The sequence below is a fragment of the Ambystoma mexicanum genome, chromosome 6p (assembly GCF_040938575.1).
Source record: "Ambystoma mexicanum isolate Mex_15411 chromosome 6p, UKY_AmexF1_1, whole genome shotgun sequence".
Classification (NCBI taxonomy): Eukaryota; Metazoa; Chordata; class Amphibia; order Caudata; family Ambystomatidae; genus Ambystoma; species Ambystoma mexicanum.
The window spans coordinates 50,938,964-50,966,227 of record NC_090935.1 but is presented as its reverse complement, the minus strand read 5'-3'; the positions used below and the strand labels follow the sequence as shown (position 1 = coordinate 50,966,227).

Sequence of the window (27,264 nt, the reverse complement as noted above, 5' to 3'; positions counted from 1 at the left end):
ACGTCGGGACTCCTGTACTGTATTAGCACTGTCAAAGCTGGCAACCTGTAAACTTTACTTTCAGTGTCTGTTTCGCGTTTCAGCTCCTTGCGGTACAGCAAATGGCAATAAGCGCGGTTCCTGGCTGTCAAGGTGGACTTTCCTCACATCTGAAGTCCCGCACTCAACTGAGGGGGGGGTCAGGCTTAGTCAGCCCTTCATGGGAGTCCGAAAGGATCTGCCAGAAGCTTTAGGCCAGCTTGCAAGCAACGCACGCAATCTGGTCTTTCCCTGGCTCTATGGTTTCCTGCAGCAACTCTGAAGAAATTCAACCAGCTCTGAGATGGGTGTCCAGGTGGCTTACTTGGGAGTTGATTGCTCCTACCAACACAAAGGGTCGTCCTTTGCAGGGTTTCTCTGTCGATGCGAACTTGGAGATTCGGACCTGCAGCAGGGCTTCACCGGGCAAAGCAACGGTCCAGGAGTTGCAGCGGCTGTCCTTTCCAAGCTCTTTTTCGATTACCTCGTCCAGTGGTCGACTCTGCCTTCCAAGCCAAAAGACTCTCCTTTTATTCAGTTCTCTCCCATTCATTCCAGCCTAGCTGCCACTCACCCGGCAGGGCGGCTGTCCTTGCCAGCCAGACAGTCAGCCAGCCAATCATCAGAGTACATTTGGGTCTCATTGGAGACTAAGCACATGGAGTTTCTGGCACCTCCCTCACTTCCTGCCTACCCCAGACACTCTGGAGCCAGAGGCGGGTTTCACTCCTGAAGCCTGCCAAAGGCAAATGAACAAAGAGACCAAACCTGGTTTGGTGCGCAGAGAAACTCTAGGGACCTTTACACAAAGAAATGGTGAAAAAAGACGACCAGGGACCATTTTAACAAAGGAGGCTGAGCGCCATTTTGAAAAACATGACTCCCGCGATTTAACGTTACCTGAGCTGCGAACAGTTTGCGGTTGGGGTAAATCATGGTAGTTCATTGCAAAACCACTGCCACCAGCCATTCTGAGAGGAAAGGGTAACGCATAAATGCTACATGAGTAACTAGAGCCAGGGTATACTAAGTAACCCCTCCAGCACTCATAGTAAGATAGTGTGTGCTGGGTCTAGAATTTTACAGGACTAGGGGTAAGTCAATTTCACTCCACTGTTCTGGGAAACAGTAGTTGATCCCAGAGAAGGTATTTAAACCTTGGGAAATCTAAGGGCTTCCCTGTGTCACTGCACCAAAGGTGCTTTGTGACACAATTGTAAAAGATGATGCCCATGGAGTTGGTTAGACTCCATAACCAAAAAGAAACAGTGTATAAAATCACATTAAAATCACATTAACTGTCAAAGCTGGCAACCTGTAAACTTTACTTTCAGAGAGTGGGGAAAAAGTGTCTCGCTCTCTCCAGGTAAGTCACGTCCTCAAAATCCAGCAACTAACTCTCCACCTAGAGGACCATGCCGGGGGTCTCTAAGGTGGAGGGAATTAGCACATTTCTGAAATTTCTCCCCAACAATCCCCACACAGGAAGCTGTGCCGGATTCGGATTTTGTAGAAGACCTACTGAAGGAAAAGCCTCCAGCCAGTCAGGCCGATCCGTTACTGAACTCGATCAAGAAACGTCTGGCGCCTTTATTGTTAACACAAGCTCAGACTAGGGCTGTTAATCCCTGGGTAGAGCAGTTATTTATACTACCGACCTCCTTTACACTAAGGGGCATGCCACTCCGGATTCCCTGGTAGTTAGGACAACGAGAAAGAGGGAGGGTGTTCCCTTGTCTACAGGTGAGGCACTGATTGATAAAGAAGGCCAAAAGTTGCATGCACTTGGAAAAACGGTTACGACTTCTGCTGCATTCTCCACCCGAATAGCCAATCACACCATTCTGTGGGCTAGCTACTCAGATGTACAGTGGAACCTGCTGCAAGAGGGCCTTCAAGAGGTCCTTGAACCAATGTGGGCTAGACTGCTCGCAATTTTATCGGAAGGCAAGCAAGTGAACCACAACATTCTTAATAACACTTTGGACGCTGCTGAAACGGCAGGGAGGATCTTGGCCCAGGCTACCCTACTAAAACGGCACGCCTGGTTGAGGAACTCCGGGTTTAACCCTGAAACCCAAGCAGCCTTAATAAACAAGCCGGTTGAGGAAACCAACTTGTTGGGCAAGGCCGTGGACAAAGCGCTTGAGACAGCCAAAAAAGGAACATTAGACTATCAAGACCATAAACCAGATTACCCAAAATCCTCTACGCCAGAGAGGGGATGGCTCTCGTTTCTTTCGTGGGCAATCCTGCTCCCCTCAGAAACAGTATTGTTCAGGAAACAACTGGTCTTCAGGGCAAGGATCTAACACCACCACCACGTATCCACCTAGAAGACAATGCTGTGGAAAGGGTAGGGGCTGGAATTCCACCCCAGAGGCTCCCCGGCCTCAGGTCAGAAATGATCTTCAGATCTGGGTCCCCTCCCATGCATCCCCTGTCGGACGTCTGACATCATTCTTTCATGCATGGGAGGAGATAACAGACCAGTGGGTGCTCAAGACCGTTGCCCACGGGTACTGCATAGGATTTTGCCGACCACCTCAATTCAGACGCCAAAATCAAGACGCCTGACGCCGGAACACCTACGCATCCTGCTGCAAGAGGTCGAGATCATGCAGGAAAGGGTGCCATCAAAGTCATCCCTCTTCTATGGGTAACTGAGGATATTTATTCAGTGTACTTCCTTGTACCCAAAGAGGATCTCGCCATGCGCCCTGTGCTAGACTTGAGCCCAGTAAACAAATCTGTCAAACCTCAATGGTTTCGTATGGTCATGTTGCAGGAGGTAAACCCTCTGCTGAAACAGGGAGATTACATGACAACATTGGATATGAAAGATGCATACTTTCAATGTTGCCGGCACACAGAAAATACCTGAGGTTCATGATGGAGGACAAGCACTTTCAGTTCAAAGTACTCCCCTTTGGCATTGACTCAGTGGCAAGCGTTGACGAAGGTAGTGGCAGCAGCGCACCTGCGCTGAGAATATGTTCTGGTTTACCCTTACCTCGACGACTGGCTCATAACAGGGGATTCCTACAGAACATGCCTGTCAAACGCTCAAAAGACGATGGACCTCTTATTCAGCCTGGGATTCTCCATCAACGAGAAGAAATCCAGCCTAGACCCCAGTCAAGTCAAACAGTTTCTAGGGACAGCCTCGTCTTCCCCTCCAGCGAGAGGGTTCAAAATATGCTATTTCAAATGGTATTGTACAAAAGGACCGAATACCAAAAGTTTGACTCCCAAAATAAAATGTATAGGGGTAAGGTGGGGGAGTTGTAGGGGGTCTTGCCCCCCCCACCCACACTTACATTTGCAGAAGATTTTAATTAAAATAAAAATTCGAACTTTTTGGAGTCAAACCTTTTGTGTTCGGTAAAATCACGGAGATCTGTTTCAAATCCCTCGTATGTAGCCGGTCGAGAGGTGACGGTACGCAAAGCCATGCGACTGTTAGGAATGAGGGCCTACTGCATTTAGTTAGTTCCTCACGCACGTCTGCGCATGTGTCCCATGCAAGAGTGGCTCAACAGCCAGTGGACAATGGGAAGATCTGGTAGTTGTCTAGCCAGCCCTTGTTCTCTCTGCAGTGGTGGTCGAGGGAAAACCTCTTGAAGGGAAAGGCTTCACCACCCCCACAGTAGAAGCCACTCTCACGACGGAGGCATCTCTCATAGGGTGGGGGTCTCACCTGCTTCAGCAGATGGCGCTCAGCGTATGGTCCCCAGGAGTAGCATCGAAACACATAAATCTGTTGGAGCTGTTAGCCGTATTCAAAGCACTGAAAGCCTTTTAGGCACAGTTACAGGGGAAGACCGTCCTGATCCTCAAACAGCACCACAGGCATGCACTACTTGAACAAGCAAGGGGCCACACTCCCTCTGGGGCTATCCAAGCTGTCCCAGAACATTTAGAAATGGGCTCTCAAACACAGGATGTTCCTGTTGTCCCAACACATTCCAGGACAAGTGGGAGACACTTCCCCCGTGTCTGCAAACCCTGAAATTAGCGGCTGGGCTCCTGAGGTCATAGAGTTGACACCTACAACTCCCTCAGATACATGGACAGGGAGGCGAGAAAACCTAACACCTGATATTGCTACTCCAGTAAATGGAAGCGCTTTATCTGGTGCAATTCCAAGGGTTACAATCCCATTGACTGCTCTCCTACTCCCATTGTATTGTGCCTGACTCATCTACTAGACTCAGGCCTGGTTTGTAATTCCCTGAGAGTTCACTTGGCTGCTCTTTCGGTCTACACGAAGTCACAACAGAAGGTGTTGTGGTGGAAAATACCAGTTATTAAGGCTTTCATGCAAGGGGTTAAAAGGATTCATCCCCCATTTCTAACTTGGCTCCCGGATGGAACCTAAATGTGGTATTGACTAGTTATGGGGTCTCCTCTTGAGCCTTTCCATAAGGCAAGTCTCAAAGATCTTACCTATAAGACAGCCTTCCTAGTAGCTATCACTTCTATAAGGAGAGTTAGTGAACTCTCTGTCTGTTCTAGACCCTTTCGTTACAGTTCAGAGATAAGGTGGTTCTCCGCAGTCACCCTCGATTTTCACGTTCCATGTGAACCAATTAATAGAACTGTCTACTTTCTTCCAGAACCCCACTAACGTGGCCGAAAGAAGCCTACACACTGGATGTGTGCAGGGCAGTCATGTTTTACCTTGAAAGAACTAGACCACTCAGAAAAACAAACCAGTTTTTCCTTTCGGTGACAGCTGGTAGAGAAGGAGGGCCTGTCTCTAAATCGGCCATCTCAAGGTGGATTGTCAATTGCATCACACTCTGTTACACTCTTGCTAAGAGAGAATTGCCCTTCAAGCCTAGAGCACATTCTAATCGAAGCACTGGGGCTTACATAGCTTTCATTGCAAATGTTCCCCTGGAGTCCATTTGCAAAGCGGCAACTTGGAGTTCTGTACACATCTTTACAAAACACTATTTCCTAGACACTCATTCTAGGTCTGATTCTCAGGTAGGACAAGCAGTAGTAGGACATCTTTTCACTACTGTTCCTTCTCACAACCCACCTCCAACTCAGGGTACTGCTCACTAGTCTATGAACAGCATGTGATTCTAAGCAGATTCACAAGCATCAGAAGACGAGCATTACTCACCGTAATAGCATTTCCGATGATTGTATCTGCTTCGATTCACACGTGCCCACCCTTCCTCCCCGCTCGGGTAGAAGGAACATAGACGTCTTACTACTTTCTCTTTTATGTATGCACTCACGATAGTCATTGGGCTCCCTCATGGCAGATGAAATACAATCGGAGGGACCTTGACGCATGAGGGATTTTGGGTACACTACACGTCACTTTAGGGATAGTGTTACAGGCATGCCCATGTCAACGTCCCCTTTCGATTCTCGAAAGACAAGATGCAATACTGTGCGGTTACCACTGGATGTCGGACTACATGAACAGCATGTTAATCTAAGCAGATACAATAATCAGAAATGCTATTACGGTGTTTTATGCATGTCATATAATTTATCAGGCCCTTAAATACACACTAAGCAAGTAAAACCTCTGACAATGTTTGCCTAAATTTACCATACAACAGATCCATGCATTCACCCTTAGGAGAAGAAAAAAAGCACATGATTGAGTAACCAGTTAAACACAGATAAGTATTCAGATGCATGACATTTAGTAAATACACTTTATAATATCACAAAACCTTTCCTTTAACACTTAGTCCAACCCTAAGATGTTTTGGGGCCTTGTGCCATAATTCATCAGTTCCTAAGTTACTTTTTTCAGGTAGGTTGATTAAGACATTTGGATGATGCCAGTGGTTATGAAAAAGTCAAAAAGGTAAGTAAAGTTCAGGTATGTATACTAACTCGATCCAAGTTCCCTGGATAGGCTTAGGAACAGATCCTTGACCAGGCCTTGGTAGGTATGTTTTTCTAAAGTCCAACTTGTGTGGCACTTCATAAGACTGATCTCTTGGTTTTAAGGCACCAACTTCCAATACCGGCCTGTACTACACAATTCGGTAGAGTGGCTGGGCAGGCAGCCAGGCTTATTTTAGGAGAGTGGAATGTGAGCTGTAGAGCAGTACAAACAAATCGGCACATACACAGATCCGAGGAAACACTCACTTAAAGTCATATTAAAACTTATTTTATACGCAAGTAATTCTAAAATGCAGCAACTACTAATGATGTTCAATTAGAAATGGAATAAGATTTGGAAAAGGAACAATTATGGAGTTAAGTAACATTTCAAATACTTTCCATATCCAGCACACACTGACTTCAGATAAGGTTAGTAAAAGCACTTATATGTATCACCTTTGCAATATTCATCTTAAGGGGAAGTAAATGTAAGACGGAACACAGCTAGCACCTGTAAGTAACAATGTAACTCTCCCAAAGTGGTTTAGGCAGTCTGTTCCCTAACTAGAAAAGAGTTCATAATTCATGTTGTGGAGGAACAAGCATTGCCCAACCCAGTAGAATTTAGAAGATGGACTTTTGGGGAACCAGCAATGGCACAGTCAAACGGACAGCACAGTTGCTGATGACAATCTTGAGAGAATAGTTAACCAGTCAGATGTTCTTGTAGGAAGCACAGGAGCCTTCCTCTAGGTGTACAGGTTGCAAGGCCTGCACTGTGGAGTTGGAGTCAACTCCCTAATGCGGAAATCAGCACTTCCAAAGCAAAGTAACACAGGAAATGGCCTAAGCTAAGTTTAACCCAAGCTCCGCATTACCTGGTGGGTAAAGATGAAAGCACTGAGAAGAGGTCGCCAGCAAAGTTTCCAGCTCACTGCTGCAGCGGTTTGTGGTTTTGGAGCCTTTTTCTAGCACCAAGAGGGACCAGAGATCGCTGGTTGGATTCTCTTTGGTTTCTTTGTCCTGGTGAGGGGACTTTTGCAAGAGAATTCCTACTTCTGGAGGTCCACAAGGATGCCTGTAAAGTTTCAGCGCGATTCGTTCGGTCCAATGCGATGCACTCACAAATGGTCCTGGTACCCTGGGTATTTGTGCTCTGCAGCCCTGGAAAGTCGCAGTACGTCGGGAGATAGCCCAAATCGAAAATGGTCTTTGTTAAGGAGAATTCCTCTCTATCTTAGAGACCCCCAGCAACTTTGCTGGATTTTAGGATTTATAATTTTTAACCTGGAGAGACACTTTTTCCCACTCTCGTATTATTAATGTGATTCGAACGCTGTGTTTCTTAATGTATGGAGTCTGACAAACTCCACAGGCATCATCTTTACATGTGTCGCACAGCATCTTCAGTGGAGTGGCACAGGGAAGTCTTTCAGATTTCCCAAGGTTTAAATACCTTCTCTGGGATAAACTACTGTTTCCAAGAGCAGTAAAGTGAAATTGCCTTTACTTATATTTGTAACTTTCTAGACCCAGCACACACTATTTTACAATAGGATGCTAGAGGGGTTACTTAGTATCCCCTTTGTCTAGCTTCTCATGTAACATTTTTGTTTTCAATTCCTCGATGAATGGCTGGTGCCTGTGGTTTACGTTTAACTACCATGGTGTGCTTTTATCGCGGGCTGCGTTCACAGCAGCAGTAAAGCACCCAAGTGTGCCATTTTTGTCAAAATGGCCCAGTTTTCATTTTTCACCATTTCTTTGTGGAAAGGTCCTTCTTGAGATTTACTATCCACGCCAAACCAGGTTTGGTCAGTTTGTTTTGTCTTTGGCGGGATTCACAAGTGAAGTCTGCCTCTGGCTCCAGGGTGTCTGGAGGGGGCAGGAAGCGAAGGAGGTGCCTGAAATGCCCTGTGCTTAGTCTCCTAGGAGACAGGAATGCACTCCTACGTGATTTGCCGCCTGGCTGTCAAGGCAAGGACTGACACCTTGGTGGGTGATGACAACTAGGCTGGAATGAAAAGGGTGGCTTGGAAGGCAGTCGACCACTGGGCAAAGCAATCTGAAGAAGAATTTGGAAGAGACGCCTGCTGCAACTCCAGGACCGTTGGTTTTCCTGGTGAAGCCCTACTGCTGTGCTGAAGCTCAGAATCCATCTCGACTAGAGAAGTCCTGCAAGGACGACTTCTCCCCTGGAGTTGGTGGGACCAATCAACTCCAAAGTGAACTTGTTTGGACATCCTCTCGAAGCTGTATGTACTGCCACTGCTGCTGCTGCTGGAACCAAAGTGCCAGGGAGAGGAACACCAAATAGAGTGGATCACTTTTAAGTCGTACCCGAGCGCCAGGAAGATCCTCCGGACTTACATGAAGCAGGACTGACCAAGCCTGAGCCACCTCAAGAGTGCTGAACCCCAGAAGCAAGGAAAGTCTGAAGCGGAATCCGAGAACCGCAGCATTGCCATTTGTTGTCAGACGCGAGGAGCTGAAACGCCAAAGTGCCACTGAATTGAAGTTTGCCCTTTGCTGTCGCCGATCGTCCCGTTGTGTTAGAGGAGTCCCCAGAAGTCCTCCCTTTTGTCCCCACGATTGAGGCACAGGAACAAAATGATCTGCAGAGCCTCACAGGAACAGAAACCAGCTGGAACCATTTATTCTAACCAAAGGTACTGTACAGTCTAAGAACTTCTTGTTGCGTAGCCTTGCTTGCTCAGTTGGGACCTGTCCTGGTTACCTTGCAGAGTTGCTAAAGCTTTTCCCCTCGCAAGCCTCCCAGCTTGTGGCCCTTCAAGTGTTCTATTTTCTACAAACATTTCTAAAAACATTGTGCAAGACCTTTTACCTACCTGCAAAGATGATCTTCAGCTCCCCTATACATTGGGTTCTTATGACGAACAACTTGTCAATGGAAGCTCAGTTATGAGCGGTCTGCCAGACAGGCCATCTTCGGTTGAAAATATTGAGAAGGACCCTCCAGCTGATCGCGAGCACACTTCGCCCCCCCTGTGGTAGCCGCCATGATTATGAGCAAATTGGATTATTGCAACTCTCTCTATCTGGCCCAGCCTAAGGGGCTGGTAGGTCAGTTGCAATGTCTCCAAAACATGGCGGCTCGGGTGGCAACTGGCTCCCCCCTATGAGGCCCATATCAGCCCGTGCTGCCCTCTTTGCACTGGCTCCCGGTGACCCAGCGCATTCAGTTCAAGTCTTTGTGCATTGTGCACCGCGCTCTCCATGACCAGGGAGCGGAATACCTGCGCTCTAAGTTTGTACGCTATGTTCCCAACAGCCCCTGCGGTCAGCTGGTTCTAGGCTGCGCTCTGTGCAGCCTTTTGGCTCACTCGGGGGGGGGGGGTTGGCAGGGTGTGGGAGTTCTCCGTTGCTGCTGTTCAGCTCTGGAATTCCCTCCCTACGTCACTGAAGTTACTAACTAATCCATCTGTCTTTTCGAAAGGCTCTAAAATGTTTTTGTTCTGAGTCTTGATAGGCTTGTTTTCGCACATTCTCTGATCACACACAAATATACTTCAGTACTTCACAATATCAGGTTCTGAGGCATTTAAACTACTTTGAAGGAGGAGCAAAATGGCACAAGTAAAACAAAAATTAGTGTTACTCTTAAACAGTGCCAATAGTTTGAGTTCTCCTGAGGAGTTGATTCAATGCAATAGGTTAGGCCAAAGTCAATTGACTAAAGTCGTGTATAGGATAAAGCAGTTCTGGGAGTTAAATGGAAAAGTCTTTGCCAAAGTTCTCAGAAGTAGTTCGTAAAAGAAAGATTCATATGTTGGGCCACACGCTGACTAGGCCTGCGAGTTGCAAAGTTTCAAGCCCTTTCGCAGTGAGAGGTAAGTTCTCTCGGTCGGGTTTTCACACTACCTTACAATGAAGATGCAGCTGAAGACTTCTGTTCCTGGCAGTTCCTGCAGATCTCACTGTTCCTGAGCCTCAGTCGTGGGGACAAGAGGGAGGACGTCGGGGCACTCCTGCACTGTGACTGGTCAAAAAGCTGGCAAAGGCAAATCTTCAATCCGGTAGCTGTAGTCAAGCACACAAACTGGTGTCCTTCTCCCTGACTATTCGGTTTCCTGCAGCACTCTGAGGAAAATGCAACCAGCTCCGAGAATGGTATCTAGGTGGCTTACGAGCTGATTGGTCCCACCAACTCAAAGGAAGAAATCGTCCTTGAAGGGCTTCTCTGTCGAAATGGACTTGGCGATTCGGACCTGCAGCAGGGCTTCACTGGGCAAACCAACGGTCCAGGAGTTGCAGCAGCCATCCTCTTCCAGCTCGTCTTCGTTTGTTTCGTTCCAGTGGTCGACTCTGCCTTCCATGCAAAGAGACTCGCCTTTTCTTCAGTTCTCTGTCGCTCACCCAGCCAATCATGCCAGAGTGCTTTTGGGTCTCCTACGAGACTAAGCACAGGGAGTTTCGGCACCTCCCTCACTTCCTGCCCACCCCAGACATTCTGGCGCCAGAGGCGGTCTTCAGTACTGAAGCCCGCCAAAGGCGTGGGAACAAAGGGGCCAAACCTAGTTTGGCGGGCAGAGACATACCCTAGAAGGACCTTTCCAAAAAGAAATGGCGGAAAAAGATGACCAGGACCTGTTTAAACAAAGGATGCTCAGACACCATCTTGAAAAACATGGCTCCTGCGATTTAATACTACCAGTGTTCGCGGTCAGGAAAAATCATGTTAGTTTGTTGTAAAACCAATGCCACCAGCCATTTTGAGAGGAAAGGGTAGGATTTGACTTCTACATGAGTTTCTAGACATAGGGGATACTAAGTAACCCCTCCAGCACTCTATTGTAAGATAAGGTGTGCTGGGTCTAGGAATTTGAAAAGACTAGTAAAGTCAATTTCACTTTACTTTCTCTGGGAAACAGTAGTTTATCCCAGAGAAGGTATTTAAATCCCGGGACAGCCTAAAAGGCTTCCTCTGTGTCACTGCACTGAGGGTGCTGTGTGACACACATGAAAAGATGATGCATGTGGAGTTGTCTAAAACTCCATAACCAAAGAAAACACAAGAGTAAAACACATAGAATTAAAAGTTCAAAGTCCCAAAGTTTAGCAAAAGAGCTGGAGGGCTCTTAGGTAGAGAGGATTTAGCACACTTATGAGAATTCTTGCTAACAGTGTCCTGGGTATTTAATTCACCCGAGGGTGTAGGGAAGTGTCTGTGTGCCATCCCCAATGGGTGTCATCTGATTTAGAGAAACAAAGTGTGTTCTGAAGTATATTTTAATTGTTACATGTTTTGCTCCCTTCTGAAGAAGACTTATACAACTGACTGAAATAAATTAATAATTGTATTATCAAGAAACCTTAAGCGTAAGTGTTTATTTGAATAACTACTGTGAAATTCTGTGTCACAACATTACTGCTCACCTTGACCCCTCATGAGATAAGCCTGGCTGCTCGACCACACTACCAACCTGTGTAGTTCATACGTATGCCAAAGGTTGGGCCCCTATTGCCAGGAGGTCAAGGTTATTGTAATGCACCCAAAGGGTTCTGCATACAATATTGCCCAACACCAGGCAGTCCCACTCCCCATATGCCCCCAGGTCAAACATATCCTCACAAACTGGATCCTGCGAAAGTTAATTCATTACAATGCATTTTCAGGCAATAGAATGCTGGAAGGACACAAACAAGATGGCCTGAGGACAGGGAGAAAACTCAAAATGGCAAAATGTGGTCAAAAATACATTTGCATGTGAGTTCATGAAAATAACAGATATGAATCTGCGCAACCAGACTGTACTAGGCACATAAAAAATAATGCTAGAGAAAAATAAAAGGGAAACATAGTACCTCTGCAGCAACTTGCTACAGCAAAACAATACAGGAATCTCGCTCGGGGGGCAGGCATCGTGCAAAGGTAATCATGCAGGCTGACTAGTACCCTTGAGCATGGGAAGTAAAGCAAAAAGATGTAGTTAGTGCAGGTCTCGAGCCATAGCAAAGAGCTGGGGGGCTTCCATTGAGGTCAATTGAAGGACATTTAGAAAAAGGAAAATCTTCAAGGTATCGCGTGAGAAAACCTCAATGAATCTTTGGATTAAACCTTGCTGTGTTGAAATGGGTCAGAACACTTAAAACGCAGCAAAAAAGGGAAATGGGATTCAATACGTAATACGGCAGAGTTCTAGTTGCTTTCGAAACTATACCTGGCAATTGTTGGGGGGTTTTGTTAGGGAATGCAAGCATAACTTCTATGTGCATATATAAAGGTCTTACGTTTGGGAGTGGGGTGAGGGCACTCAAGATTGACGTTCGTTGTAATGGCCTTGGGAGTGCATGTTTGTTTTGTCTTGCTTAGGTTTCTAATTTTGCTTTGCTTCAGGACAGGGGTGGGTCCAGTTTATGTATATTTATTTAATGTATTGGTTTTCCTGTTGATAGGTATCACAGATGGCGCAGTACTTCGAACCACTCATCTTGGCATCAATTGGCGCAGCCTCCAGGACCCCTAATCACCAGCAACAGATGAACCTTCTGGACCAGACAAAGACGCTTTCTGAGTCTGCCCTACAGATGCTGTACACAGCAAAGGAAGCTGGTGGAAACCCGAAGGTAGGCATGGATTCAGATGTGGGGAAGAGCAGCCTCATAGTGGCTTGGATTTATAATTACGTTCCTAACAAAGAGCAAGCAAGGTAACTGTTGAGACGCAGATACAGTTTTAACGGGTATCCAGTGATGTTAACAAAGACATTTTATTCAAGGCATTTTTTTTCCAAAACAATTTCACAGAAAAAATAGAGAATTTAGGTTTTAATATATATATTTCGAGGGGATTGGGTCCTCCGACGTATTCCATATCTATGACATGTAATCACCACAGCTGTGCTGCTTCGGAAACTTTTCGGCGTCTGCGTCCTGCGTCGATGCGCCGTCGTCGAGGACCTCCTCCGACGTCCGACGTCATCCGATGTGATAAGTAGGACGCACGACGCCCATAGCATCAGTTCCGTTTTTTCCGCGAACGTGTTGCTTCGTGTTTCTCGGTTTAAACGCCTCGACTCTTTGGAGTTCTGTTCTTCTCGGTTCTTCGAACCTGTTCGTTTGTGAAAATCCTTCTGAAGATGTCTACTTCGTCTTCGACCCCGCGTCCGGGTTTCAAGAAGTGCGGGGAGTGTGGGTCCAAGATGTCGGTGACGGACTCGCACGACGCCTGCCTCTAGTGCCTCGGGGAGGCCCACGACACGGATGACTGTATCGACTGCCAGTCGCTCACGTCCAAAGCCTTACGCGAACGTAAGAAGAAGTTGTCGGTAGGTCGTGTGTCCAAGCCCCGGAAGTCGAAGTCTGCGGGGCTTTCGACGGATGATTCGAGGGGTGACTCTCTGTGTCATCGTCGGAAGTCTCGTGGGTCTCCTTCTAGGAGTCGGTCTCGCCACTCCTCAGCCTCTTCGAGGCATTCTCGGAAGCGCCGACACCGGTCATCTTCCAGGTCCTCTTCGGAGGGCTCTGCCCGGCACGTCGCTTACCCCTCCAGCTGTGCGACGCTGGAGTAATGGGCTTCCTTCGGGAAGAAGATGCTGGCGATTCTTGAGTCGCAGGGTACTCGGCCGTCCGCGCCCCCGAGTGGGGTCGGTCATGTGAGGTTGCGAGACACCGCTCGCAAGAGTGGTCGGCACGAGTCACGGGAGAGGTCCCGTTCGGACAAGGGGACTCGTTCTCGACGTACCCGTTCCAGGTCCCGGTCCTCGACGCGTTCGAGACCGTGTGCACCTGTGAGGTCTTCAAGGAAGGCATCGACGTCTGTGGCGTCGACAGACTTTCTCGAGGCTCTGGCTCCGAGGAAGTCGTCGATGCCGTCGACGCTCAGGTCGTCGAGGGACACGCTCGGGGCTCCGGCCTCGAGGGCTGTGTCGATGCCGCCGATTCTGGAGGCGCTGCATCTGACGTTGACGCCGATTTCCTCAACGCCGATCCTCTCGGCGCCGATGCCGGTTCTCTCGACGCTGGCGCCGATTCGCTCGACGCCATCGACGCCTTTCGTTTCGGAGGTACCCCAGGGCACGGGTGGACCCCCTAGGAATGCTCTGGTTAAGAGCAAGCACTCTCGAGTGCCTTCTTTTCGCCACCTGGACTATATTTCAGAGGCGGATGAGGATTCTGATGGCCTGGTTCCTAGTCAGGTTCCGGATGAAATTGTCTCGGGCCATAGTCAGTTTGACGAGTTGAGACAGTCACTGCATGATGCCAGTGGACTGGACACCTCTCCGGAGGTGGAGTTTTGTAGGCCTGAGCCTGGCTCTCATGCTGATTCCTCGTACCGGCGCCTTATGGCTAGGGTTTCTGAGTACTTGGGATGGTCTGCTCTCCCAGTGGAATTTGTGCAGGATGATCTGACAGACATCCTTGATGTTGGTCCCCCAACTGACCCGGTTCTGCCGTTCCATATGGCTTTACAGAGAAGGGTGGCGGCGGCTTGGACTGCTCCGGAGAGTCTCCCGGCGGTGGGCAGATCCTTGTCGCGAAAATACCGTCCAGCCAGTGGCGACCCCTGCTACTTGACCAGGCACCCCACTCCGAAGAGTTTGGTGGTGCAGGCGGCCACGGCCCCGGCGAAGCAGGCGTCGTACCCTACCATCCCTCCTGATAGGGACGACAAACCTTTTGATGGCTGGGCGAAGAAAGTGTTTTCTTCTGGTGGTATGGCGCTTCAGGCGGCCAACTCCATTTGTGCCTTGTCGTGTTTCACGCACACTCTGTGGAACTGTGTTGCGTTAGCGGCTGAACATATTCCCGAAGGGGACGAACGGGATGGTTTCCTTGCTTTGGTCCAGGATGGTAAGGATGCCATGTGTGAGTCCGTTCAGTCGGGTTTGGACTTAGCTGAATGCGTCAGTAGGTCCATGGCGGCGAGCACCGTGATACGCAGGTTTGCGTGGTTGCGGAAGTCGGGGTTTGCTCCTGATGTGCAGTCCCGGCTCCTCAACATGCCCTTTGACGGTGAACACCTTTTTGGCAGCAAGGCTGACGAGAGCCTTGAGAGGTTGCAGACCTCAAAAGCTGCAGCGAGGTCGTTGGGCGCTGCAGTTCGCCAACCTCCGCCTTTTCGTCCTAGGGGACAGCAGTGGAGGGGTGGTTCCTTTCGCTATTACTCATCCTTCAGTAAAGCGAGAGGAGCTGGCAGTCAAAGAGGCCAACGCAGGGGTACCAGAGGTGGACGACAGGGTACCCGTGGTGCCAAGGCCGCTCGGGCAGTTGCCTCTTTGCCCTCAGGTAACGCCGCAGCCGCTCCCACTCAGTCGTGAGGCCATGTCCCATGGTTCGCCGGTTGGGGGAAGGCTGGCGCAGTATCTTGTAGAGTGGCAAGCCATTACTTCAGATGTGTGGGTTCTGGAGATCATAACCCACGGCTACTGTCTTCCCTTTCGGCACAGGCCTCGCGACAATCCACCGGGGAACCTCTCTTTGCAGAGTCCGGATCCGCTCCTTGTGCAGGAAATTCAAGCCCTGCTGGAGAAAGGCGCCATAGAACTGGTGCCTGTAGCGGAGAGGAACCAAGGGATGGTATTCCCCTTATTTTTTGGTTTCGAAGAAAGACGGGGGATTGAGACCCATCATGGACTTGCACGGTTTGAACAAACTCCTCAGGAAGGACAAGTTCAAGATGGTTACTCTCTCTCAAGTCCTCCAGGCCCTTCAGCTTCAGGACTGGTTGGTGTCACTCGACCTCAAGGATGCTTACTTCCATGTGCCGATCCATCCCAAGCACAAGAAGTACCTGAGGTTCGCGGTTGGCGACTCGCACTTTCAGTTTCGGGTCCTGCCGTTCGGATTGACCTCCGCCCCGAGGGTTTTCACCAAGCTCATGGTGGTGGTGGCAGCGCATCTCATGCAAGGGGGGATTCACGTCTACCCCGACGATTGGTTGATCAGGGGGAGCTCTCCCAAGCAAGTCCTGGATCATCTGTCGGTCACCTGTCGCTCCCTTCACAGACTGGGCTTCTCCCTCAATTTAAAGAAGTCCCATTTGACGCCAACACAGCGGCTCCAGTACATCGGAGCAGTGCTCGACACTTCCCTGGGGCTGTGTTTTCCTCCCCAGGTGAGGGCTCTTCACATTCAGCAGATGGTGCACAAGTTTCAGCATGCCCAGATGCTCCCAGCGTTCGAGTTCTTGAGGTTGCTCGGCCTCATGGCATCCTGCATTCTTCTGGTGCCAGAGGCTCGTCTGCGGATGAGATCTTTGCAGTGGGCACTCAAGACGCAATGGTCGCAGTCCTCCGGCAGGATGTCGGACTCGATTCAGGTGCCGTCCTCGGTCGCCCGGGACCTTCTGTGGTGGGCCGTCGAAGGCAACTTGATGAGGGGGGCTCCATTTTGGCTTCCCTGGCCGGAGGTGACGATCGTGACGGATGCATCCCTCACGGGATGGGGAGCTCATGCCAACGGGCTGACAGTCAGCGGTCGTTGGTCTCCGTCGGAGTCCAGACTCCATATCAATCTGTTGGAGCTGAGGGCCGTCAGGCTAGCCCTGAAGGCTTTTCTGCTGTCTGTGCGAGGGAAGAATGTCCTGATCCTGACGGACAACACAGTGGCCATGCACTACCTCAACAAAAAGGGGGGGGCAGGGTCACTTCCTCTGTGCAGGGAGGCGATGCAGCTCGAGTTCTGGGCCATCCAGCAGGAAGTTTTGATCTCGGCAGTTCATCTGGCCGGAGCCGAAAACGTGACGGACGCTCTGAGCAGGCAGAGCGCGATCTCTCACGAGTGGGAGTTGGCTCAGGAGATTCTCCTGGAGATCTTCGCCCTTTGGGGGACCCCTCAAGTGGATCTCTTCGCCTCCAGTGTCAACCGGAAGTGCGAAAGGTTTTGCTCGCGGGAATTTCCTCCAAAAGGAGCCTTAGGAGACGCATTCGTGGTGGAGTGGTCCTTCCCGCTGCTGTACACGTTTCCTCCAGTCCCCGTCATCCCGCAAGTGCTGCGGAGGTTACGGAAGTTCGGTTCCCGGATGATCCTCATTGCCCCGGCGTGGGCTCGGAGGACATGGTACCCAGACCTTCTCGACTTATCCATCTGCCCTCCACGTCGTCTTCCCTACCGAGACGATTTGCTCTCACGGGAGGGGGGGGGTCAGGTTCTCCATCCAGAGGTCAGATCCCTCAACCTTCACGCTTGGCTTCTGAAAGGTTGAGGTATAAGGATTGGGACCTCGCTGAGGACGTGATGGAGGTGTTGCTTTCGGCCCGAAGGCCAGCAACAAAGTCTCTGTACCGTTGGCGTAAGTTCTGCGACTGGTGCAGAGTTCAGAATGTGGATCCTTTTGCATGTGACATCCCCATGGGTCTGTCCTTTTTACTTTCTTTGGCCCACAGGGGCTTGCAAGTGGGTACCGTTAAGGGTTACCTGGCGGCGCTGTCCATCTTTAAGCGCTCGTCTGAAGAGTGTTCTTACTTTAAAATCCCTTTTGATTTCACAGTTCCTGAAAGGGCTCACTAATGTGTTCCCTCCGTCACCTTTCCTGGTGCCCGGTTGGGATTTAAACCTTGTTCTTAAGTTGCTTATGGGTGCTCCGTTTGAGCCTTTACATTCTTGCCCTTTGAGGCTGTTAACTCTGAAAACTGTGTTTTTAGTTGCGGTTACTTCCGCTCGCAGAGTGAGTGAGTTACAGGCACTTTCAGTTCAGCCTCCCTTCACTGTATTTCACAAGGACAGGGTTGTCCTTAGAGTTTGTCCTTCTTTTCTTCCGAAGGTAGTGACGGAATTTCATTTGGCCCAGAAGGTTGTTCTTCCGGCATTCTATCCTCCTCCGCATCCTGGTAAGGTAGAGGAGAGGCTCCATAGGCTTGATCCTAGGAGAGCTTTAAGCTTTTATGTTTCACGCATGTCCCGGGTCAGAGTGGATGATCAACTCTTTATTGGTTACGCTGGAAAGCGTTTGGGGCAAGCCGTCACTATTCCCTCGATTCCATCCGAGCACAGGATCTGGCCTTTGGCAAGGCGGTCCTTTGCTCTGCTATTTGATTGGCTATTCTAAATTTTGATTCTAAATTCTTTCCCTCCTCCTTGCTTTGGTACTGCTTTGGGAGTCTGTCATAGATATGGAATACGTCGGAGGACCCAATCCCCTCGAAGAACAAGTTACTTTCTTACCTGGTAACGTTCTTTCGATGGGATGGTCCGACGACGTATTCCATATCGATCCCGCCCTGCCTTCCCCGCTGCAGAATTTCTTTTGCGATTGCAGCTTACGTTCCGCAAGGCTTTGTGTCTGACTGGCAGTTGACTTATGTCACACGTTCTGGGGGAAAAAACACTACAACTGAGGCTATGGGCGTCGTGCGTCCTACTTATCACATCGGATGACGTCGGAGGAGGTCCTCGACGACGGCGCATCGACGTCATCGACGCAGGACGCAGACGCCGAAAAGTTTCCGAAGCAGCACAGCTGTGGTGATTACATGTCATAGATATGGAATACGTCGTCGGACCATCCCATCGAAAGAACTTTACCAGGTAAGAAAGTAACTTGTTCATCTCTGAGGCTTGTGGCATCTGCTTAGATCACATGCTGTGCATAGGCCGACATCTAGTGGAAGCTGCAGAGTATTAGTTGTTTTCAAAACTCAAAAAGGGACGTTGACAGGGCGTGACAGTAATACTATACCTAGTGTAACGTCCACTGTACCACGCGTCGAGGTCCCTCATAGTTTTTTCCGCCACTCTAGACGGACGCTTAGAGCGGCGTGCCTCTTTTGGCTGATCGCCATTTACATATACTTAATTAACGATAGTTCCTTCTTTCTATCCTTTATACACTGACTATCGACATACAGACGCCTGTGAAGGACAAGAAAAATGACTGTCAAAAGATTTCAGCGACAGATCCGTTTCGGCCTTGGAAGGCCGCTACAGGCTTCGGCCCAAGCACTAAGGAGAGAGGGGGGGGAGGTCACTATAGAATGTATATGCCCCTTTTCTTGCACTACATTTGCCTACCTGCCACATCTTTATTTTATGGACAAGACCTCCTTTAAATTTTTCCCCAAAAGCAATAAGGATTTTCTTGAGTCGATAAAAACCAAGTCTGTAACTTGTCTCCCGAGAGACAACGTCGAGGGTTCTTGTCGGGCGTGTAGGCTCTTCAAATCACTAAGCACACAACCTGAGGCCGAGACTCGACGCACGTGTCGAGCGGTCGACAATGCAGGACATCCAGGGAAAGGTCAGTAGAAACTCTGTCGTTTGGGCTCTCTCGTTCGAGATTGCCACATGACGGCTCCCGACCGTCGAAGGACGTTAGACATTGCGCAAAAAAACCCCACGTCGTCCGATCCGCTGACGAGGCCCCGGTTCATACCGCACCCGAAATTCGACGTTCTGCGTCAAGTCAGGTGCTAGGCCCCAAACAGCGTGTTAAACATATTTCACAGAGCCAAAGTAGGGAAAAAGAGCCCAAGAAAAAGTCCTTAAAGACTCCTCATGGAGCGAAAACCCCTCCTAAAGAGATCTCATGAGGCTAGGGCCACCCCTCATAAAGAGACATCTCAAGAGGCTAGGCCTAAAGAACCTCTATTACTTCCTCCAACAGATGAAGATTTAGGGCTCCCCTCCCAACCATTGGTCATCCCTATCTTGGCACAATGGTCGGCAGAGGATATAGACAGGGTCATGAGGAGGATGTCCTTCATGGCCAACTTCTATGAAAAGGACCCTGCCTATTTTCAAAGTTTCCAGTCCACTCCCCCCACTACAGCTCCTTCTGGGTTGCAGATCCCTGGTCTACCTGCTCAACCCCTGCTAAGAGGTTTTTGCCCTGAGATTCCAGTGCAAAGCAGTCATTGAACTCTATGACCCGGACTCTGACCATGAAGTCCTCTCGATTCAAGAGGCAGCAGACCCTTATTACGGGAATGATGCAGCAGACCCTTATTACTGGGATGATGACGACCCTGAGGTTGACCCCGAGGCTAAAATGTATCCAATAGACTCACCAATTGATCAGGATCCCCCGGTCACGGACTCGCCAATTGACAACCAACCTCTTCTGAATGAGGTACTAGCCAAAGCGGCACAGCATTTTCAGATACTCAAGAGGTACAAGAAGATAAGGATTTTGTAGAAGAAATCCTTGAAGATAGGAAGGCTCTTACACAGTTTATCCCACTCCTCAAATCCATTCAGTGAAAAATACAGCCATTGCTTAAGACCCCTAACCTTACGCGGGCAGTGAACCCCTGGATTGAGAAATGATTTAGACCTGCCCCCCCCCTCTGACCCACTGTACAGCAGAGGGCAACTGAAGCCCGCGTCATTGGTTGGAACTACAACAAGGAAAAGGGCTAGTACACTCCTAGCTTCCTCTGAGGCTTTGCCTGATAAGGAGAGCAAGAGAATTTACACGATGGGCAGAAAGGTTGCCTCTTCCGCGGCTTTTCAAACTAAAATTGCTAATAATTCTACCCTGCTGGCCAGTTACAACTGCCACAAATGGGATGAGGTCTCGGCCTTACTATCATCGGCCCCAGAACCACTTAAGTCCCAGCTTGCCGCAGAGGGCAGAGCAGTGTCAGGCTGCTTACTAAAGACCAATCTTGATGCCGCGGACAACGCAGACAGAAAAATAGCAGAGGGTAATATTATCAAGCGTCATGCTTGGGTGCACCAATCTGGTTTTAAACCAGACACACAAGCTACCCTTATCAACATGCCAGTTGAGCCCAATGTGCTCTTTGGCAAGGCAGTCGAAGACGCCATAAAGACAGCCAACAAAGAGTACGAGACTCTCCGGTCTCTATGCCAAATCCCATTTCCCTTCTGACCAGTGGGTTTATTGGTGAATTGTCGCTGTTTTCGCTGCCAAAATTCTCAAAGGGGATCCACTTATAGCCAGAGCCAAGGTACTACCTGGGGAAACAGACTGGGTCAGTCCTCCCAGAGGAGCGTGCAGAGCCCGCGAACCCAGTAGAGGCAACTCCTCCCGAGGTGGCACTTCACCTCAAAAGCAGTGACTATCCGCTTCAGGTGCCCTCCCATGCCTCTCCAGTCTGAGGGCGCTTATCCAGTTCACCCACGCATGGGAGGGAATCACTACAGACATATGGGTACTGTCCACTGTAACAGGCGGATACGGCATAGAACTGCTCGAGCAACCCCCAGAACCACCCACCATGACAAAAGACCCATTCAAAGGAGCACCAGCGCATTCCTCCTCGAGGAGGTTGCCACGCTTCTACTAAAGGACGCCATCGAGGTTGTCATGGCCAACCAGGTAAACAAGGGTATTTATTCAACCTACTTCCTTGTGCCAAAGAAAGATCTAACAATGTGCTCAGTAGTAGATTTGCGCCCTGCAAACAAATGTCAAGCCGCAAATGTTCTGTATGAATACGCTACAAGAGGTATTCCCCCTGCTGAAAAAGGGGGATTAGATGGCAACACTGGATATGAAAGATGCCTATTTTCATATTTCAATGTTCCCAGTGCACAGAAGATTCTTGTGTTTCAAGAAAGCAAACCAGCACTACCAATTCAAAGTGCTACCCTTCGGAATAGCGTCTGCTCTAAGGCTGTTCACAAAGGTACTCGCGGTGGTGGCAGCACACCTGCGCAGGGAGGCAATCCCAGTGTACCCTTACTTGGAAGACTGGCTGATTACAAGGTAGTCTCCCCTTATTTGCAGAAAAAACATTCAAAGAACTATCAACCTTCTCTTTCAATTGGGCTTCTCCATCAACCAGAAAAAAATCAAGCCTAGTGCCAAGCACAACCAAACCGTTCCTAGTAGCCATCTTAAACACTCAAGAGGGGTTGGTCTTTCTGGCAGAGGAAAGAGTCCAAAACAAATTTCTGCAAATACTGCATTATCAGGCCGGCCGCCAGATAAGGGTGTGCAAAGCTATGTGTTTGCTAGGCATGATGGCATCTTGCATTTACCTGGCACCTCACGCACGCCTGCGAACCATGCAGGAGTGGTTGGCGAAACAGTGGTCTCAGGCAAGTGGTCGTTTTGCCAACACTAGTAAATAATCTTCGCTGGTGGACAAGAGAAAACCTGTTGAAGGGGCAACCCTTCTATGATCCGGAAGTACAAGCAATTGTCACAACGGACACCTCTCGCTGGGTGGGGGTCTCGCTAACTTCACCACACAGCTCAGGGACTGGTCTTGTGCAGCAGCACAGAACCACATCAATCTACTAGAACTTATGGCAGTATTCAAGGCGCTTCAGGCGTTCGAGTCTCACTTAGCGAACCAATCGGTACAAGTCCTGACAGCACTACAGCAATGTTTTACATCAACAAGCAGGGGGGCACACGTTCTCCAAATCTGTCCAGGCTTGTGCAACAAATTTGGAGATGGGCACTCAAACTGAAAATATTCCTATTGTCAAAGCACTTTCCAGGGGAACTCAACTCTCTCGCAGACTCATTGAGCAGAGATCCCCTACCAGAAGAACACAAGTGCCAACTTCACTCAGGAGTTGTAGAACACCTCTTCCCTCAATGGGGTTTCCCCACAATAGACTTGTGCGCTACAAACAAAAACAAGCAATGCCCAGTCTTCGCGTCCAGGTTCCCCCATCCGGCTCCAAGGGGAAGGCCCTATGGAGGAACTGGTCAGGGAAATTTACTTGCGCTTTTCCGCCCAACACCTCTGAGGAAGTTGGTGAACAAGATCCACAAGGAACAAGTGACGCTCATCCTAGTTGCTCCTATGTGGGCAAGACAACCCTGGTATCCACATCTGCGCAAACTGGCGATGTGCAATTCGATCAAACTCCCATGCCCGTACAATCTGCTCACTCAGCACGGGGGGGGGGGCTAAGAGTGCACTCTCAACCTCACCCGATGAACTTGGCAGCATGGCTCCTAAAGTCATAGAGTTCGGACCTCTTAATCTGCCACAGAGATGTATGGATATCTTGAAGGAATCAAGAAAGCTTAACACTAGATACTGTTACTTTGACAAGTGGAGGAGATTTGTGATTTGTTGCCAGTCCAAACAGGGTTAGTATTCAACTCCTTAAAGGTCCACCTGGCGGCCTTATCAGCCTACACCACCTCTCACAATAAGGTCTCGTGATGCAAGGTACCTGTCATCAAAGCATTCATGGAAGGGATAAAGAGACTCCACCCTCCAATTTCTAACCCGCCGCCAGGAAGGGATCTCAATGTTGTACTTGCTAAGCTCATAGGACCCCCTTTTCAGCCGATGCATAAGTCTAGTCTCAAACACATGACTTATAAAACTGCCTTCTTAGTGGCCATCGCTTCCATAAGAAGTTAGTGAAATTCAAGCATTGTCAGTGCAGGATCCTTTCTTTGTTGTTCACAATGACCAGCTGGTTTTACGTACTCGCCCTAGGTTCTCCCCTAAATTCATCTCCAAATTTCATGTAAAGCAGTCTATTGAGCTACCGGCTTTCTTCCAGGAGCCCACCAGCTTAGCTGAGGTAAAACTCCACACACTAGATGTGCGCAGAGCAGTCCACTACTATGTAGACAAGACCAGACCGCTAAGAAAGAAGCCACTTTGGCTTTTATCGCAAATGTCCCTCTAGACAGCATTTGCAAAGCAGCTACATTGAACTCTATACACACTTTCATTCAGCATTACTGCATTGACACGCATACCAGCATGATACACAGGTGGGACAAGCGGTTCTAAGACATATGGTCTCCCATGAACCTTCTCACATCCCACCACCACCTTCTTCTAACACTGCTCGCTAATCTATGCACAGCATTTAATCTAAGCAGATTCCACAAGCCTCAGAAGGGATACATTACTCACCGTAATCGTATTTCTGATGCTTGCATCTGCTTAGATTCACATGCGACCCGCCCTTCTTCCCCTCGGAGAGAAGGCGCATGGACGCTTACGAGCTTGTCTAATACTTATCATCTTGGATACAACTGTACTCGCGCTACACCTCATGCTACCCCATGTCAGAAAAATAACAATCTGATGGACCTCAACGTGTGTGGGATCATGGGTACAGTGGACGTCACAGTAGGGATACTATTACTGGCACGCCCTGTCCAACGTCCCTTTTTCAAGTTTTGAAAACAACTGTAATACTATATATATATATATATATATATATATATATATATATATATATATATATATATATATATATATATATTTTCTGAGGCTTGTGGAATCTGCTTATATCACATGCTGTGCATAGGCCGGATACTTGAAAATGGGCGTCGGGTTAAGGCGTGCCAGTAATACTATCCCTGGTGTGATGTCCACTGTACCCATAATCCCTCACGCGTCTAGGACCCTCAGATTGTTTTTTTCCACCATACTTGTCGGAAGCATAGTTGCGGAGTTCCTTGGATTTCAACCTTTTTTGTCATCATTGATCTAAAATTCCCCGTTCTTTAACTTGCACAACGAGATCTGAAGATCGACCCTGATCCGAAGAACTAACAGCCGTCAAGCTTGCATGATGGATTTGGGCCTCGGAAGGCCTCTGGCCTCGGCCCTACAAGTAGGGAGAGTGGTGGGTGGACACACTCACACTAGTTATTTCCTATATATACTCGCCCACTGCCATAAAACATATGGAGAGTACTCCATTTAAATTCTGCCCCAAGTGCAACCGTAAGTTTCCTTGGGTAGATGAGCACAACATGTGTAACCTCTGTCTGGCTAGAGATCACCCCGAAGCTACTTGCAGAGCGTGTAAGCTCTTTAAAGCTAAAACTCTGAAGGACCGCTCTACTAAACATTGGGCCCATTACGCTAGGCAGCTCGAGGCCAGGGAGACGGTGGGTTCCTTTAGTGACTGCAGCAACGCCGACGTTTCGGACGGCGAAGGTACAGGGTCCTCGAAAGACACCCAAGTTAAGTCCCCGGCCTCAGAGGATTGTCCGGCGGGGCAGTTATGGGGGCTACACCCGGCGACACTACCGCTACCCACACTACTGCACCTAAGCACACTAAAACCCAGCTGGGACTCGAGTCACCGGAAAAAGGAGGCACAGAGAGAGCGGTCCACAGAATCTGTGTCCTCTGGGCGTTCAGGGCTAGATCGCCGCACGACACAAGGCAACCGTCCACGATTGTCAAGAGTGCCTCACTCCCCAAAGTTATGGAGGTAGGCTCGTCGGGAGACAAATCTGACCTCTACCCCCAAGCAGCTCGCTTAAAGTCGACTTCGGTAGCCATTTCCACGTCTGCCTCCCGGGTTTTGACACACACACGCTAAGGCTACCGAAACTAGCCAGACCACCCCCGAATCTCGACGCCAGGCGTTGAAAAAGATTCTGAGAAGGCCCATAAATCAGGAAAACATGCCTCTACTCCAGGGGAGTGGGGAAAACAGCAAAAGAAGTCCTCAGAAAAAACTTCTGCACCCCAGGCCCAAAAGCATAAATCCTCAAAGACCAATCTAAAACCCCTGACCCTGCCACCAGGCCCAAGATTGTCCCTCCCACTCCACAGGATATGGGAATAGAGGAGCATCCTCAGCGGGAGGTCCTCATCCCCAGTTCCAGAGAATGAAGTTCTGAGGACATCGACAGGGTGATGCGTAGAATGTCATTTATGGATAATTTCTATGAAAAAAAAACCCAGACTATTTTCTGAGTTATCGGAATACCCCTGTCACTTCTACTCCTTCAGGATCCAAAGACCCTCAGCCTCCTAGTAAGAGACCTCGGAAGGAAACTCCAGCTCAGGGTCTGATTTTAGACTCGCTCTCGGTGCAACCATACCATCAGTATGTTGAAGATCCAGACATACAAGTACTGGACGACCAAACAGGGGTCGATTATTACGGAGATGACAAGGACCCGGATGAGGAAGAGGAACATGAGGCAGAGGCCTATAGCGTAGACTCGCCTCTCCCCAAATATCCACCTGTCAATGACTCTTCTGTGGATAATCAGCCACTTCTGAATGAGGGCTTAGCGAGGGCAGCGGAGCACTTTCACATTGACACTGAAGGGGCTCAGGAAGAGAGGGAGTTTGAAGAAGAGGGTGTAGTTACAACAGCTGACAGTTTGTTGTGTGTCAATTGTTGAAATAATTTGCTGATTTTGATTAAGAATGTTTTGCCTGAACCAGCTTCACCACTGAAATATAGTAGTATAGGTTTGTAATTTTGTCAGGTACATTCTTCATTTTCGTGTTGTACACTATGTGCAATTTCTTTTGTTACTTTTTCAAAAATGGTGCGATGGTCTTTGATAAGTTTTGATTGTAGTACAGTTAAGTCTTCTGTATCTTCTTCATAGTGACACATGGTGTTTTCTACTTCTGCCATAGCTAATTCTGCCTCATTTGCTATTAGTGGCTGTCCCAGTGGTTCTTGGCTTCCTGTTACAGAAGGTTGACTACTGTTGGAAGTGTCCTTATCTAGTTGGGCCTGGAGTAGTTCTTCGTGTTGCTGTTCATTGTGCAATATTGTTTTGCACTGCGTAAAGTTTACATCGGTGATGGTGCTTTCATTTGCTTTGAAAGTGTCTTCAGAGGAGTCATAGTTATCTAGTATCTCTTCATGGTTTTAAAAAGTTGTAGCAGGGACATGTAATATAGTTCTTTCTGTTGCGTTTTTAATGATAATTTGATATGATTAATTAAGCTTCATTTGGTAAGTTTCACTAAGCTGCCTTCACAATCTGTCACTATATCTACACTAGATTTCATCGGGTTTTATATTATTTTTGTTTGCAAAGTTTTGGGCTATGTGGTATAGACACATGGTTTCCAAAGTGGTGCTCCTGTTCGGATAGTATGTGTCTAGTGAATTGTTTTCCAAAATGTCTTGACTGTTGGGATAATTTTTGGCTATTGTTTCTATGTCCTCCTATGATTTGAGAACTCATTTTCTAGATTTAGCAGGACCAAGACTTAGCCATACGATATTTTCAGATTTTCCATACAAAGCAGTACCGGTTAAACGATCTGTAGCTTCTTAGGAGCCACATTCTGAGAGAGCATTTTTATGCCGAAGCTGTACAATTTCTGAGATAGTGTTTTGTTTGATGATAGGTAATTCCAGAGGTCTTGAAGCTCTGTTTTTTTTTTCTGCTTTTAAGTAGGCTGTAACATATTGTGCCACTGCCGTAGAATTGTCTGCAATGTATTGCACATCTATGTTTGCATTCCATAAGAGGGCAATGATTGCATTGTAATCATTGATATATTTTGATTCTTCTGTTCTTTTTATGTAATACGTGTTCCTAGGTGATTTACCTTAAACACTATGTCTAACTGAAGAAATGAAGTTGTTCACTTCACCTGTTTCTGTAAGTGGTCTAGGAAAACCAAAATGGCATTTGGTGTTGTAGTTCCCTTTTGTTTTTGTATTTGCGACAATATTTGACACATTTGTGTCTTTAAAATTGTACAATTTCTGCATGAAGGTTACTATGTCTCGTTTGTG

General features: G+C 48.4%; 1 protein-coding gene across 2 annotated transcripts in view; it reads left to right on the top strand.

Annotated features, from left to right (window-relative positions):
* Positions 1-27,264, top strand: part of TLN1 (talin 1) — a 1,223,782-nt gene that overhangs the window by 894,769 nt on the left and 301,749 nt on the right. For both annotated transcript variants that reach the window (XM_069626724.1, XM_069626725.1), the window contains one exon: positions 12,304-12,474. In XM_069626724.1, the coding sequence (XP_069482825.1) occupies positions 12,304-12,474 (171 nt within the window). The remainder of the gene's footprint in view (positions 1-12,303; positions 12,475-27,264) is intronic.